General features: G+C 47.4%; 2 protein-coding genes across 6 annotated transcripts in view; one reads left to right on the top strand and one right to left on the bottom strand.

Annotated features, from left to right (window-relative positions):
* The first annotated feature begins 236 nt into the window (after positions 1–236).
* cyb5r3 (cytochrome b5 reductase 3) lies at positions 237–4,099 on the top strand. Its single transcript, XM_084447872.1, has 9 exons — positions 237–366; positions 1,119–1,244; positions 1,513–1,585; positions 1,705–1,811; positions 2,044–2,173; positions 2,461–2,544; positions 2,618–2,703; positions 2,939–3,038; positions 3,245–4,099. The coding sequence occupies exons 1-9, from the start codon at positions 346–348 to the stop codon at positions 3,415–3,417; spliced, it is 900 nt and encodes a 299-aa protein (XP_084303998.1). The 5' UTR covers positions 237–345; the 3' UTR covers positions 3,418–4,099.
* A 96-nt stretch (positions 4,100–4,195) lies between these two features.
* LOC311316903 (liprin-beta-1-like) overlaps positions 4,196–12,721 on the bottom strand; it is a 30,839-nt gene continuing 22,313 nt past the window's right edge. For 2 of the 5 annotated variants that reach the window (XM_084447856.1, XM_084447852.1), the window contains 12 exons: positions 12,409–12,441; positions 11,494–11,638; positions 11,267–11,392; positions 10,918–11,068; positions 10,420–10,528; positions 10,005–10,093; positions 9,726–9,848; positions 9,434–9,559; positions 8,803–8,991; positions 5,480–5,638; positions 5,114–5,179; positions 4,196–4,949 (listed from right to left, as the gene is read on the bottom strand). In XM_084447856.1, coding sequence (XP_084303982.1) covers positions 4,872–4,949; positions 5,114–5,179; positions 5,480–5,638; positions 8,803–8,991; positions 9,434–9,559; positions 9,726–9,848; positions 10,005–10,093; positions 10,420–10,528; positions 10,918–11,068; positions 11,267–11,392; positions 11,494–11,638; positions 12,409–12,441 — 1,394 coding nt within the window. In that variant the 3' untranslated portion in view covers positions 4,196–4,871. The remainder of the gene's footprint in view (positions 4,950–5,113; positions 5,180–5,479; positions 5,639–8,802; positions 8,992–9,433; positions 9,560–9,725; positions 9,849–10,004; positions 10,094–10,419; positions 10,529–10,917; positions 11,069–11,266; positions 11,393–11,493; positions 11,639–12,408; positions 12,442–12,721) is intronic. The other 3 variants (XM_084447853.1, XM_084447854.1, XM_084447855.1) reach the window with 3 other exon arrangements.

Genomic DNA, 12,721 nt, shown 5'->3' with positions numbered 1-12,721 from the left:
AGGATTGTACTGAAAATGCATGATATGAGTCAGTTGGGACAAAATGTCTGGAAGGTCACATAATCATAATCGATGCATTATATAACATTACATAACAGAATTCCGATGACATTTACGTTTGGCTGGTATGATTGATCACTATGCTTTCAACTGACCTTGTATGGACTACCCTACCCGAACCTCGTTTCATGCAACCTGAGTGTGCAAGGACTTTTATTTTGAAAGATGTGAGAGAATGACAAGCGAGACTTGACAGCTCACACAGCACAAGCTTTGGAACCGAATTCATTCACGGAAGCATCGTTCTCTTCTACATGCTCACTGCCTTGAAAGGTGCCAAAAAAGATGCTGTCATACATCATTGGTGTAAGTATAACAGTCTACTTTGAAACCAGCAAGTAATCTCTTTGGACCATCCCTTCGACGGTAACGTTAGATACCACAGCTCGAAATTAAAGTAGCATACGTTAGAAGTTAGCTAGCTTGCTCGGTGTTCACATTATCATTAGCTTCTAGCAAACATTTCAGACTTGACTAAGTGAATTTGCAGGCTGGCTGACGTTGTCTCGTGTCTGTGTCATTGCAAGTAGCGAAAGGGTGCCACTACTGTACTTCTTGCAAGCACACAATACGGAACAAATGACTCAAAGCAAAATGTAGAGCTACTGAAGATATTCCTTGGTTAGATGCACGTACTTGGCAAGAAATATAACCTATTGCCTTGTCCCTTGCATCAGTTCATCTGCAAACCCATGCCGAACGCACCAGCAGTACAATTGTCATGTCATCTGAATCTAGTCTGCTAGCTAATAAGTGCGTGCTATTTGATGTCGGGGTGTGGATAGTGGCGTGGCGCCACCATGACATCACTACTGTAGGGTCACTAGTATGAGCCAATGAGGGATCCCCGGCTTTGTATAGCTACTGTAGCTCCACCTAGTGCTACTTCATCTAGCTATCCACTCCCCTCCATGTCAGGGTAGTCACCCTAGACTGGAACAATTACATAGCAATGTTGTATGTGATGGCTTCACTTCTTATCTATGTTCAATGAAACCCTTAAGCTCTACTGGTAACGTACAGTGACTGACTGACCACTCTCTTTTCCACAAAAATAGCTCATTCGCAGCGGTTTGGAAGGCATTATCAACCTCATCCTGCGTATTTTTTCCCGTAAGAAGAGAGCTGCTATTACCTTAGAGGACCCCAACATCAAGTATCCCTTACGGCTAATAGACAAAGAGGTAATTACTCGTTTTGGAACCTGGACTGTGGGGCTAAATGTTTTATTGTGGATCACGTTTTAACGTCAGTCAAATGGGTCTTTCTCAATTAGCCCCTCATGGGTTCTGCTCTACTCAGAATCCTTTGTGTGTGTTGTTTCTTAATACAATACCCAAACTTGTCTCGATCCCATGGTCTTGTACAGTCTGTTGATACAGTTAAACATACTGGATTAGAGGTACTACGTTACTACGGTACTACGAACAAGGTGTTGCGTTCCTCTTACAGATCGTCAGCCACGACACAAGGAGATTCCATTTCGCTCTACCCAGCGCCGATCATGTCCTTGGGCTTCCCATTGGTAAGCAGGCTGCACTCTATAGTGAATAGCTCAAACAAACAAAAGATCATCCTCAGTATATTTTAGGTGCTATCTATCTTCACTATATTGCTTTCATGAGTTTGTGTTTTGATACCCAGGACAACACATATACCTGTCTGCGAGAGTGGACGGCCATCTGGTGGTCAGGCCGTACACACCAGTGTCGAGTGACGACGACAAAGGCAAAGTAGTCTTGGTGGTCAAGGTAGATAGAGATTGGAAATGATCTGAATTAAGTCTTGAAGAACGAGGGACCTTTAAATGTCTAGCTGCGTACCTAGGCCTGGAATGAGGATCTGATTAGTGCTGATAAGATACTGTAAGGACAAGTGATGTCAAGAATTCCAATGTACCTGTACCTGTTGTTACACATGGCAAATAAACGTTCTATTCATACATTTTTACCCACGTGTAAGTGTACTCTACTTAATTTCCAGATTTACTTCAAGAACGTTCACCCCAAGTTTCCAGAGGGTGGGAAGATGTCGCAGTACTTGGAGAGCCTGCGGATCGATGACACAATTGACTTCAGAGGACCCAGCGGTCTGTTGGTCTACAAGGGAAAAGGTGAGCATTTTTTGGCTCCATGCTGTAGTTGTGGTAATGATTGCTACTTTTGCACAATATTAGCAGGTCAGTAGGTCAGTCTTTGGCTGACAAGATTTACACAACTGTTTTATTATGACAGACTCCATGTCTAGAAATGAGACTTTGTGCAGTCCCAAAATGGACATGTAATGAAGTAGGTATTTACATGCTCTCTAGTGATTAGTGAAGATTGTTAAAATAATTTCAAATTCCATTTCTTTTCTTTTGTTTTGGTGTTAGCTCACTTTCATTACTTATTTCTACAGGAGTGTTTGCCATTCAAGCAGACAAAAAAGCACCCCCCACAATGAAAAAAGCCAAGCACGTGGGCATGATCGCAGGGGGAACAGGTAAGCTATATCCGTCTCTAAGCTTAATTTGTGCCCAAAGGTACATGGTACATACATGTTTTTTTTACTATAGGGATCACCCCCATGCTGCAGATCATCACAGCTTTGATGAAGGATCCCGAGGACCTGACAGTGTGCCACCTGCTCTTTGCCAACCAGGTGAGCTTCATGCCACACCTAAACAGAGTGCATCTGAGGTCAATGCAAGGGTCACAGTATTAATACACTTAGACTCAGGAAACGGGATTTTGACATGTATGCCCTGCAGCATGAGATCCTCTAATCTAGCTAACTGTATCCCCAAAGAGAGTTCATCCCAAAGAGAGTTCATGTGGGATGAGTGAGTCATGGGTCTGCTCCTAATAATACCCTCCTCTCTCCTGGGTCCCAACAGACTGTAAAAGACATCCTGCTGCGGCCTGAGTTGGAGGACATCCTGGTAGCCAATCCTGAACGATTCAAACTGTGGTTCACACTGGACAGGGCCCCGGAGGGTACGGAAAACCCCTAACAATTTTTAATACTTCAGTATGTTGACAAACAGAAAAATGTTACAATGCCAAATGGGAATCCACATTGGTGATGTGTAGAAATGTGTCATCCACTGGGTTTTTAAAAAGGATTGAAACATAAACCTAACCTAGGTTTTGCACCTTCATCATCCCTTCGGCTTGTTTAACTTCTGTCCTCTGTGTTTTAGACTGGGAGTACAGCCAGGGTTTCATAAGCGAGGACATGGTGAGAGATCACCTGCCGCCGCCTGCAGACGACACCCTCATCCTCATGTGCGGCCCCCCTCCTATGATTCAGTTTGCCGCCAACCCCAACCTTGAGAAAGTTGGCCACTCCAGCAGCCAGAGATTTGCCTTCTAAAGTCCTGATTTTCCTAGAAGACAGGTTTTTGAGGCAAATAAAGGGTGCCCAAAGGCTAAGTTATGAGTCCTGCTCAAAAGCATGTAAAGCACTGCTTGCCTCAACGTTGGATCCGTTTGTTTCACGTTACTAATCTACACAATCAGTGCAGACCTTTTTTTGCCGTCTTCACTTCATAGTGGTTCTACCATGAAGCAAGTGTATAGTGCTCAAAGCTTAATCTGTTAATTGTGGCCTCATTCAGATATTCTCATTGACTGAATGCAATCATGGCCTCTGCTTGAAACAGAATTACCTGAAACATCCAACCATTAAGACAGTTGTCAACAGATGTATTTGACTATAGCGGAGCACCCATGGCCAGGGAGGCAACTCTACATCTCAGTGGTCAACAGATGTTTGTGGTTCGTAACATTCTTGAGTGCCTTAATATTAGCATGTCTTTGGTTGATATATATTTTTATATGCAGTTGCCGTTATGTCGATTCATTGCTTCCATTTCTATCACGCAAACTTCCTTTTTAAGTTCTAAAGAGCACTTAATTTTTGGACGTGTCACAGAAACGTATCAAAACAAATGAAAAGGGTGATATCTTTTGTTGAATCTGTCACTGGCATCCATATTGACTGTCCTTGGCTTACCAGTCATTGTCAGCTGTTGATTGTTGTGACAAATAAAATAAAGCTGTTGAAGTTGCATTACTGTATATTGTGCTGGAAAAAGAGAATAATCAGAACTGACAGCTGAAAGCACTGAAAAGAAGTAACCCCTTTACAGTATTAATATTTTATTGACAATATAAAAAAGCATAAAACAGTACATAGTACATATAGTGTTCATCACTGATATGGTTAAGGCTTGCATAACAATATCACTACTGTGGTGGTAGACTGTTTGAACAGTTCTATAGAATATTGGATTACCAGGTGTAGCTTTCTGTGACAAAATGGGACAGGTTCAGGTAACAAGAAATGCATCTAGGACACATGGAAACGTAGATAATATTCATCTAGTAGCACCCTGAACAGATGGGAGATCTCCATCTGTTTATCCATGGTTATGTTTTGACCAACTGTGGCGTCATGGTGATGTGTCCCACAAGTGAGGTGAGGGGAGAGAGTTCTAAAAATAAGTTGTGCATAATGTAATACTCAAGGGGGTCTTCAGACAGATTGACCCTAATACAATAAATGCATAGGTGTATAATGCATAACGCTTTTCTCAGCAGTACAATTTAATGCAGTACATTTGGACAACTTAAATAATACTTAAATAAATACACACTTGGGAGATTGAGACAATGCTTGGGAATGCTAATTTCACAAATGAAATTATACTGGGCATGTGTCTCAAAGTGTGTGTGTGCTCAGCCATGGGGGTGATTTAATGTTGGCACAGTTTGTTCCGCTTCACAGCGCTCGGTTGGCATGGCGACGGCAGGCCAACTACTCCTTCACACGTTGGAGTCCTCGTCTGTCACGCTGGCCTCGGGGGAGATCTCCAGAAAAAACTCATCCTCCTTCAGCATGCTCTGCAAAAACACAGACGCGCACACCTTTAACCTGTGCCGTTTTCCCCCTCATTATTCTAACTTCTTGTCTAGCCTGAGGGAGCCTGAAGAGCTGCTTCTGTGGTTGTTGTTCTTTTGCTGTGGAGCACCACTGAGACAGAGCTCTTGTTTTTTAATGGTCTCACCGTCAGGTTGTTGATGCCCTCGGAGAACGCGCCTATCTGCCTCACTGTCCCCTCTGAATCCTCCATCTATCAAAACAAGAGAGAGAACACCATCTCCAAAACAGAATCCAAACAGAATGGTATTCATAATTCTGCTTACAGTATAACTGAAGATTATTTTGTGCTCATAGAAGTTCCATTGCAGAATAAGATGATGAAAGAAGATGATTTACTATCCCACCTGCATCCTGAATTTAGAGCAGCTGTCTGTGTTTGCACACAGAGGAGCAGGGGGGGGGGCAGCTGCGGAGTTCATATCTGGGTTCAAGGGCCTCGCTCAGGGCGCTACGGGACTACGGTTCTCAACTTCCCCCATAGACACAGTACCTGTTCCAGTTGGTCGAGGTCGCCCCCGTAGATCCTCAGGCCCCTCTGGAAGCTGCTGCTCTTGGGCATCTCCACGTCCATGGGGCACACGTACTCCTCGGTGTCCTCCTGGCGTTTCCTGCGGAGGGTCCCGAAGCTGCCGAACGACAGTCGTCTGGGCTGGGAGGCGGAGACGCAGGAGGAGAGAGTCAGTAATGGTGCCAAAATGTGTCCGGGTTGCCAAATAGTGTCTGGGTAAAAAGTCAGATTGCTTAATAGCATTTCGTCACCATTTTTGTTGTTGCTAGAAAACTTGCCTGCCCTGCACATTGTCCCAACCAACACCCAAAAGTTGGCAGCAGTTGTTAGAATGTTGGAAGTTAAAAATCCAGCTGCAAAATCCATCCAACCAATGCAGTCACCAACCAACATGGCGCACCAATCCAACATTGGTGTTGGTTGGCATTGGTTGGGGCAGTGAGCAGACACCTTACATGAAAAGTATGAGCATTATGATGCAAACCATATCTATACGTAGAGGACAGTACGAGAGGAAGACTTCAAGAGACAAATAATATCTGGATTGCACGAGAACACAGCCAGGACAGGCGCCAATTCAACCTTCAACTACCCCCTCAAGTACACAAGGCTTCAACTGGCCGTGCTTGAGAGGTCCTCGGCTAGACTCACGAGTCAGTCTCTAAACAATACGCTGACCCAAGTGTGGGTTTTTGACTCGGGCAGGACGAGAAGACTCGACGAGACCCAGTCCTCCAACAGTCTGCATCCTGCACCCCCCCCCCCCCCCCCCCATGACCTGAGAAGGGAGATACCATCAGGGGTCGCTACTGGTTAACGACTGCTCTTCTCCATGAGATGAATGTTGGTGTGGTTGCTGGGAATGGTTTTAACGACTAATATACTTTAGTCCTAAGGGTGTCTTTTACTAGCAGAGGTAATCAATAATAATTACAGTAGCCTTTGACATGCTTCACCTAACCTTTTACATGACCTTAAGTACGTACTGTATTTAAAATGGCTAACCCATTTATTGAAAAGTGAATGACAGGAGATAATGCTCAATATGCGTTTTATTTAGAATAATAGAAAATAATAGAAATATTGCTAGGCAGATTCATGCAATATATGGGATGTAATTATATCAAATCAACATATAATAATGGATACCTGGTTAGAGAGAGAGGATCTAAAAGATGTCCCATCTTCATAAAAACTCCCTTTACAACCCCGTACCTACAGAACCAAATGGACCTTGGAAGGGATTTTTGACGAAACGATGACCAGTTTTGACTGGTGAGCCAACGGCCTGATCCTGAGTGGACGTGACTTCCGCTTCTCGTGGTTGGAGGGTGGGGACGGAGTTACCATGACAGTACAGTAGTTTATTTTTGTGCTCTACTCACACGCTGCTCCGCGACATCAGCGTCTCATGGTGTCCGATTTAATGACTCAGAAGGGAGATTGCTTCTCTTTATGCCTTTAAACTCAGTTACAGAAGGGGATTGCCCCATTCGCTTGTTGCTGGTGGAGAGTATGCGTCGCCAGTTCCACAACGCAGGGGAGGCTCACAGCCTCTTCTCCTTGATCATTCGGTGCAGAGAAGGATTGCATACCTCTGATCTGATCGACAAAAAAGATCAAAAATGTTCTGAACTCAGTCACCACTTTACTAACAGACCGTTACTAATTAATCTAGCAACAGGTCTGGTAGCTCTGTAGACTTCATACACCGCAAGGCTCTACAGATCGACGACTTGGTGAACTGAGCAAAAATCTGTTCTTATAAAAATGAGAGAGAAGAGAGCGGAGACCTCGCCGTCCGTCACTCAAGAGAGTCAATTGTTTGTTCAGTCAAGCCTCATCCAATCCTTACAATTTGTCCATCGTTCTTCTAAGGCAGGTGTTGGGGGACTCTCCCTAATTGTTAAGAAGGTGGCCAGTTCGTTAGAGTCCCAGGATTCTTCCGTGTATCAAGATTTTATACCCTACTCTACTACTCTAATATTGCGCACCGGTGTGGTGTTGCAGCGCTCACACCCGCCTCATCGATCCGCCTATCAACGAAGCCTTGTGCATCATGACAGGGTGCCTGCGTCCCACTCCTGTGGACAACCTTCCCATCCTTGCAGGCATCCAGCCCGCTGGCGTCCGCCGCACAGGAACCACAGCACATCTCGCCTACCGGGTCGTGGAGCTTAACCACCTGCTCCACGACAGGCTCACTGCAACAACGGAGCCTCCCCGGCGTCTCAAGTTGAGACACCCTTTTGTGCCTGCCGCACGGGATCTCCTGCAGCAATGCAGAGATCTTAACATCAGCGAGGCAGGATGGGCGGACCACACCTGGTGTGCGAACACCTCCAGACTCCGTGATTTTATCCCGGCCGCTGGTCCTTCCCCCACCAGGATGGACCTATACAGACCGGCGTGGGTGAGGCTTAATCGTCTCTGGACCGGACACTCCCGCTCATCAATGCACAGATGGGGCTTGGCATCCCGCACGGCGTGCGAGTGTGGCGCCGAGGAACAAACCGCAGACCACGTCATCCAGGACTGTCCGATATATCAGGCACCCAACGGAATGCGTGGCCTGATGGTCGTGGATAACGAAATGGTGATGTGGCTCCTGGAGGTGTACCCGGATATATAGCTCGGGTGCCCCCTCACCCAGGCTCGGGGTGGTAAAAGGATTGCCCCTCGGAGAGTCCTGCATTCGCGGTCAGCTCTGAATAGTTCAAATCCGTTGAGTTGTACTACGGTGTCCAGAGTTGACTCATTCAACCAGGTCTCGGCATAGTAGATGAGGAAAAGTCCTTGTAATTCGCTACTAGCAGATGGAGTTTGTCCATTTTATTGCAGAGGGAGTGAACATTTGATAGGAAAATACCTGGTAGTGCTATTCGAGTTCCGTGCCGCCTTAGATGAACGAGAGCCCTTTTTCCTCTTTGTCTCCATCGCACTGAATGGACAATAGACAGAGTGTCTTTGACCAAAATGTCCAATATTTCCAGGGTAGGGATGAGAAAATCGGGTATTAAGTCCGCAGGAGTTGATTCCCCTTATGTTCATAAGTTCCTCTCTGGTGAAGGAACTGACGGTTTTATCGCAAAACACAAAATTACATGAAAAAACAACACGAAACAGAGCGGACCAAAACACTGGCTGCCATAGTGGCGCCTGCGGATCCCACCCTATTGGAGATGTAGGCAGTGGTTCTGATTGGTAGCGTCGGTTTTCGGGCGCTGTTCCGGCGAAGGTTTTTCATTGGAGATTTTCACTTTCGGAGGCGGGGATCTCATCATGAGACCATTCCCTCGACCTACCTTGACCTTGGCGGTGGCGGTGAGCAGGGCGTAGTCGGGGTTCTCCAGACACTCCTGCTTCAGCCGCTGGGCCTCGGCGCCGATGAGCAGCTGGAAGTGCGTGGCCAGGTGGCGCCTCAGCAGGGTCTTGCTGGGGGGGATGTTGAGCAGGAGGGCGAGGGTCTCCACGTTGAACCTGGGCTCCAGCACCTGAGAGAGCACAGACCGGCAGGACATACAGTGAGGGCGGGGGATACACAGTTTCTACCGTATCCCTTTGTTGCCAGGAAGCAGGAGTGATTTTGATTCAAATGTCCTGAATTGGTCTATCTTTTGGTATTAGCCTGGCTCCAGTCCCTGGATTGCACGCCCACTTTAAATTTTGCATAACGTGTTTCAGGGTCTGGAAAAGCTCTCGTCCAGAGTGATTTCACGGTTGGAATTCAAATCAGGCCAATCAGCGTCCTGTGTTTGTTAGTTTTTTTTTTTGCGTGCTGTGATTTGTACTCCCTCTCTCGGCAACGCCCATCTCGGAAAACGGCTGCAACGGGATCACTTTCAGATAAGACTGAGTAATGAAGTGAAACGAAATGGCAATTCAGTCTGAGTGTCAGGCTAATTTGTTTTATTCCAAACTGTATTTAATTCTCACCATGAGCCCCCCGTGAACGCCGCTGCCCCTCAGGTTGGGCGCGTACTCCGCCAGGTCGACAGAGCGCAGCCACTCCATCACTCTGTGGTTGGTCCACTGGGAGATCTCCGCTGGCGTGATGTTGTTCTGGCCAGAGACAGACGAGGAGGACCGTTTGAGAGAAGTCGACCGGACCGTAGCATGTAATCACAGTACAGGAATCTAGCGACTTTGGGAAATAACTGGGTGGACATGGAGGACAAGCGAGGGGGGCAGTACCACGTCGTGTTCCATCTATCGCATCGTTTCGTACCTCATCAGAGGGTCGTCGTCGGAGGCAGTTGGGCTCGTAGGAGTTGAGGCGGAGGACCTGGATGGCTCTCTTGATGCTGAGGTGGTGGAAAACACTACCCACCTTCAGAGACAGCAGGTCGTCCTGAGGGAGAGAAAAGCATTGAAATCGGAAGGACTGCTGGCAAACAATGATGACATGGTTTTGGAGAGGACAGCTAGCCTTCAGCTAGCCTCTATACAAACGACCTCCAGTCAAACCAAGCTGACAAGCACCACCAACGAAGGGTGATGAACTCACCACGGTCATGTAGTGCAGCATGCGTCCGTCGACTCGGCCTTCCTCAAACTGGCTCTTATACTGCGGCAGGCCGATGTCATCCAGCCACCCTGACAAAAAAAATGGACGGATGTTTTTGTATAAAAGAAAACTACGGAAGAGCATTAGGGCCAACAACTGAGTTTATTTTTTTTTTAAGCTTCTGAGTTTAAAGTCAGAATTTCTGAGAAAAAAAGTCAGAAATAACTTCTGAGATTTAAGTCAGAATTTCTATGAAAATCTCCGAAAAAAGTCCGAATTTCTGACTTTAAACTCAGAAGCTTAAAAAAATCAAAAAAATCAAAACACCACTGTTGGCCCCAATGCTCTTCCGTAGAAAACACCCAACAGAGGTTGTCCTATAGTCAAGGTTATACAGACAAGCATGTTCACTCACTTGTCACCCAGTTGTGGTCCAGCTTTCCCTGGAGGTCCTCGTCTGGTCCCAGGGACTGCAGAGCCAACTGCAGCTTCTTCCTGTGAAGGTGGTGTTTGATGCCCAACTCCTGGGGAGACAGTCGGACTCAATCACACATGCGATCGCACGCCAAGGTGAGCTGCTAACATTTACTAGTTATATATATATATACAGTATATAGCTTCACTATACTGTAGCTTCAAGGTATGCCGCCTACTTAGCATTGGGGTTGCAAAATCTGGTAATATTCAGAATATTATTAACAGGGATTTATGGGAATATAAATATTATTCGGGAATATTAACAGGGATTTATGGGAATTTGGGGGAATTAACAGGAGTAAACTGGAAAACAGAATTGATTCCTGTCAATTCCCATAAATTTCCAGTCTAATCCCATTATTCCCGTTAATTCCCACGGGAAGTGACGTGATGATGTGAGCGCAGAGCACTGGGATTTCTCTCCCAGGCTCCCTACCTTCTCCAGGTCGTGCTGGGAGGCCTGCAGCAGGGTGTGTCCAGAGCGGATCCAGCCCTGGGCGTGGCCCACGTGATGCCCCAGGCCCTGCTCCTGCAGCCACACGCACACTTGCTCCTTGCTCCACCGCGCGAAGGGGAGGTCCGCATCTCTGGGGGGATGGGGGAGGGGGTACGTCGTCAGACCGAGAGAGACGGGGAGCTCAGCGGGGGGGTTTAGGGTAAGAAAACGCCGAGATGGTCGGTTTCTATTCTCTCAACACACAGGTAGAAATAAACTGACGAGACATATATATTCACAAATAAAAAGTGAACTCGTCATCCGACCGTCCGGTGTGAGCTCCACCTACTTGGCGCCGTTCCGCATGTCATGTGACCATCCGAGGCGCGGCCCGGCCGTGGCCCTGACCCCGCCCCTCCTGAACTCAGTCTCCGCCTCGTCCAGGCTGAAGGAGGTGGAGTGGCTTCTCTTCAGCCTGCGGAGGGGGAAAAGTAACGGACATTAACATCTGCTAACAAGCCCATTCCAAAATCTGTTTCCTAATATTGAGTGAAGGTTGAGAAACGTTTGTCTCGCCTGCCAAAGAACTTCTTGAGGCCGCTGGTCTTCTTCTTGGTCTCTGGCGAGGCGGGCAGGGTGTGGGTGCCGTCTCCCTCCGGGGTCTTGCGTGGCGGGGGTCCCGCCAGGTCCAGGTGCTCTGTGCCCTTGCGCTCCGTCTCTGCTGTAAACAAACGCCAGTCAGCGTGGCGGCCAAAGGTCAAGGACTACCGAAATGGTCGACTAAACTCGAATGGCCGCCGGCACTTACGAACTACACCTCCCACTAATCGTCACCACCGGAGCACAACACACCCAGAAAAAAAACACAAAAAAAAAAACACTCGGAAGCATTGGGACTCAATCCGCACATGCAAAGGATTGGTTGAAGAAACGACCGACTCTTTGATAGCTCAAACTTTTTGTTTTGAGCTTGAACTTGTAGGACAACTGGGAGCGTTAAGCGGCTTCATTGCAGATGGTGTCAGTCATGGATAAGGGACAGCTGGATGTGGTTTAGTGGGGTAAGGATTGAGAGATGGGATGCTACACAATCACACAAGCAGGAGGGCGCTGAAACCCTGAAACACTCTGATGCACACGCAAGCAACCACCCACGAAAAAGCCACATGTTCACTTGTTCGATTCAAGTGAAACCAGAGAGAAAGACCAAGATAGGAAGATATCAAAAGATACCCACACAGGAGCGGGACCAGGACCATTCACCAGCTGACCTGAAATAGTCTGGGTATGAACAGACCATACAAAACACAGGCCTGAGTATTTGGCCCGTGCTGTGGGGGGGGGGGGGGGGTGGGTCAGGTCGTAGGAGCTAATGGTCCCGCTGCTGTGGTCAGTATCCCTGCACACATCCAGCTGTGTCATCCCGAGCTGCCATACTGCACGCCTGGGCCGTCTGCGCATGACGGGGGGCCCTGCTGCGTTCTACCGTACCTAACGTAGGTGCACTGGCACTCCGGCTGCGGTCTTCACATCATACAGTAGTACCAGTACCGTGGGAGACACGAGAGAGGGGGAGAGACAGAGAGAGAGAGAGATAAGAGAGGGTGGGGGAAGAGATAGAGGGGTGGTGGGGGGAGAGAGAGTGCACAGACAGAACTCAAAAAGATATGAGCCAGAGAGAGGAGGACAGACACATAAATACACATGAAACGGTGGTAGGGAGTGAAGACGAGAGACAGGAAACCATACTTGTGCGTTCAAATAGAAAAAACGGATTATATGGAGTATGACGTGGGACACAGAA

Source organism: Borostomias antarcticus, assembly GCF_949987555.1.
Source record: "Borostomias antarcticus genome assembly, chromosome: 13".
Lineage (NCBI taxonomy): Eukaryota > Metazoa > Chordata > Actinopteri > Stomiiformes > Stomiidae > Borostomias > Borostomias antarcticus.
The sequence above is the reverse complement of the archived record's forward strand: the minus strand, read 5'-3'. Positions and strand labels throughout refer to the sequence as shown.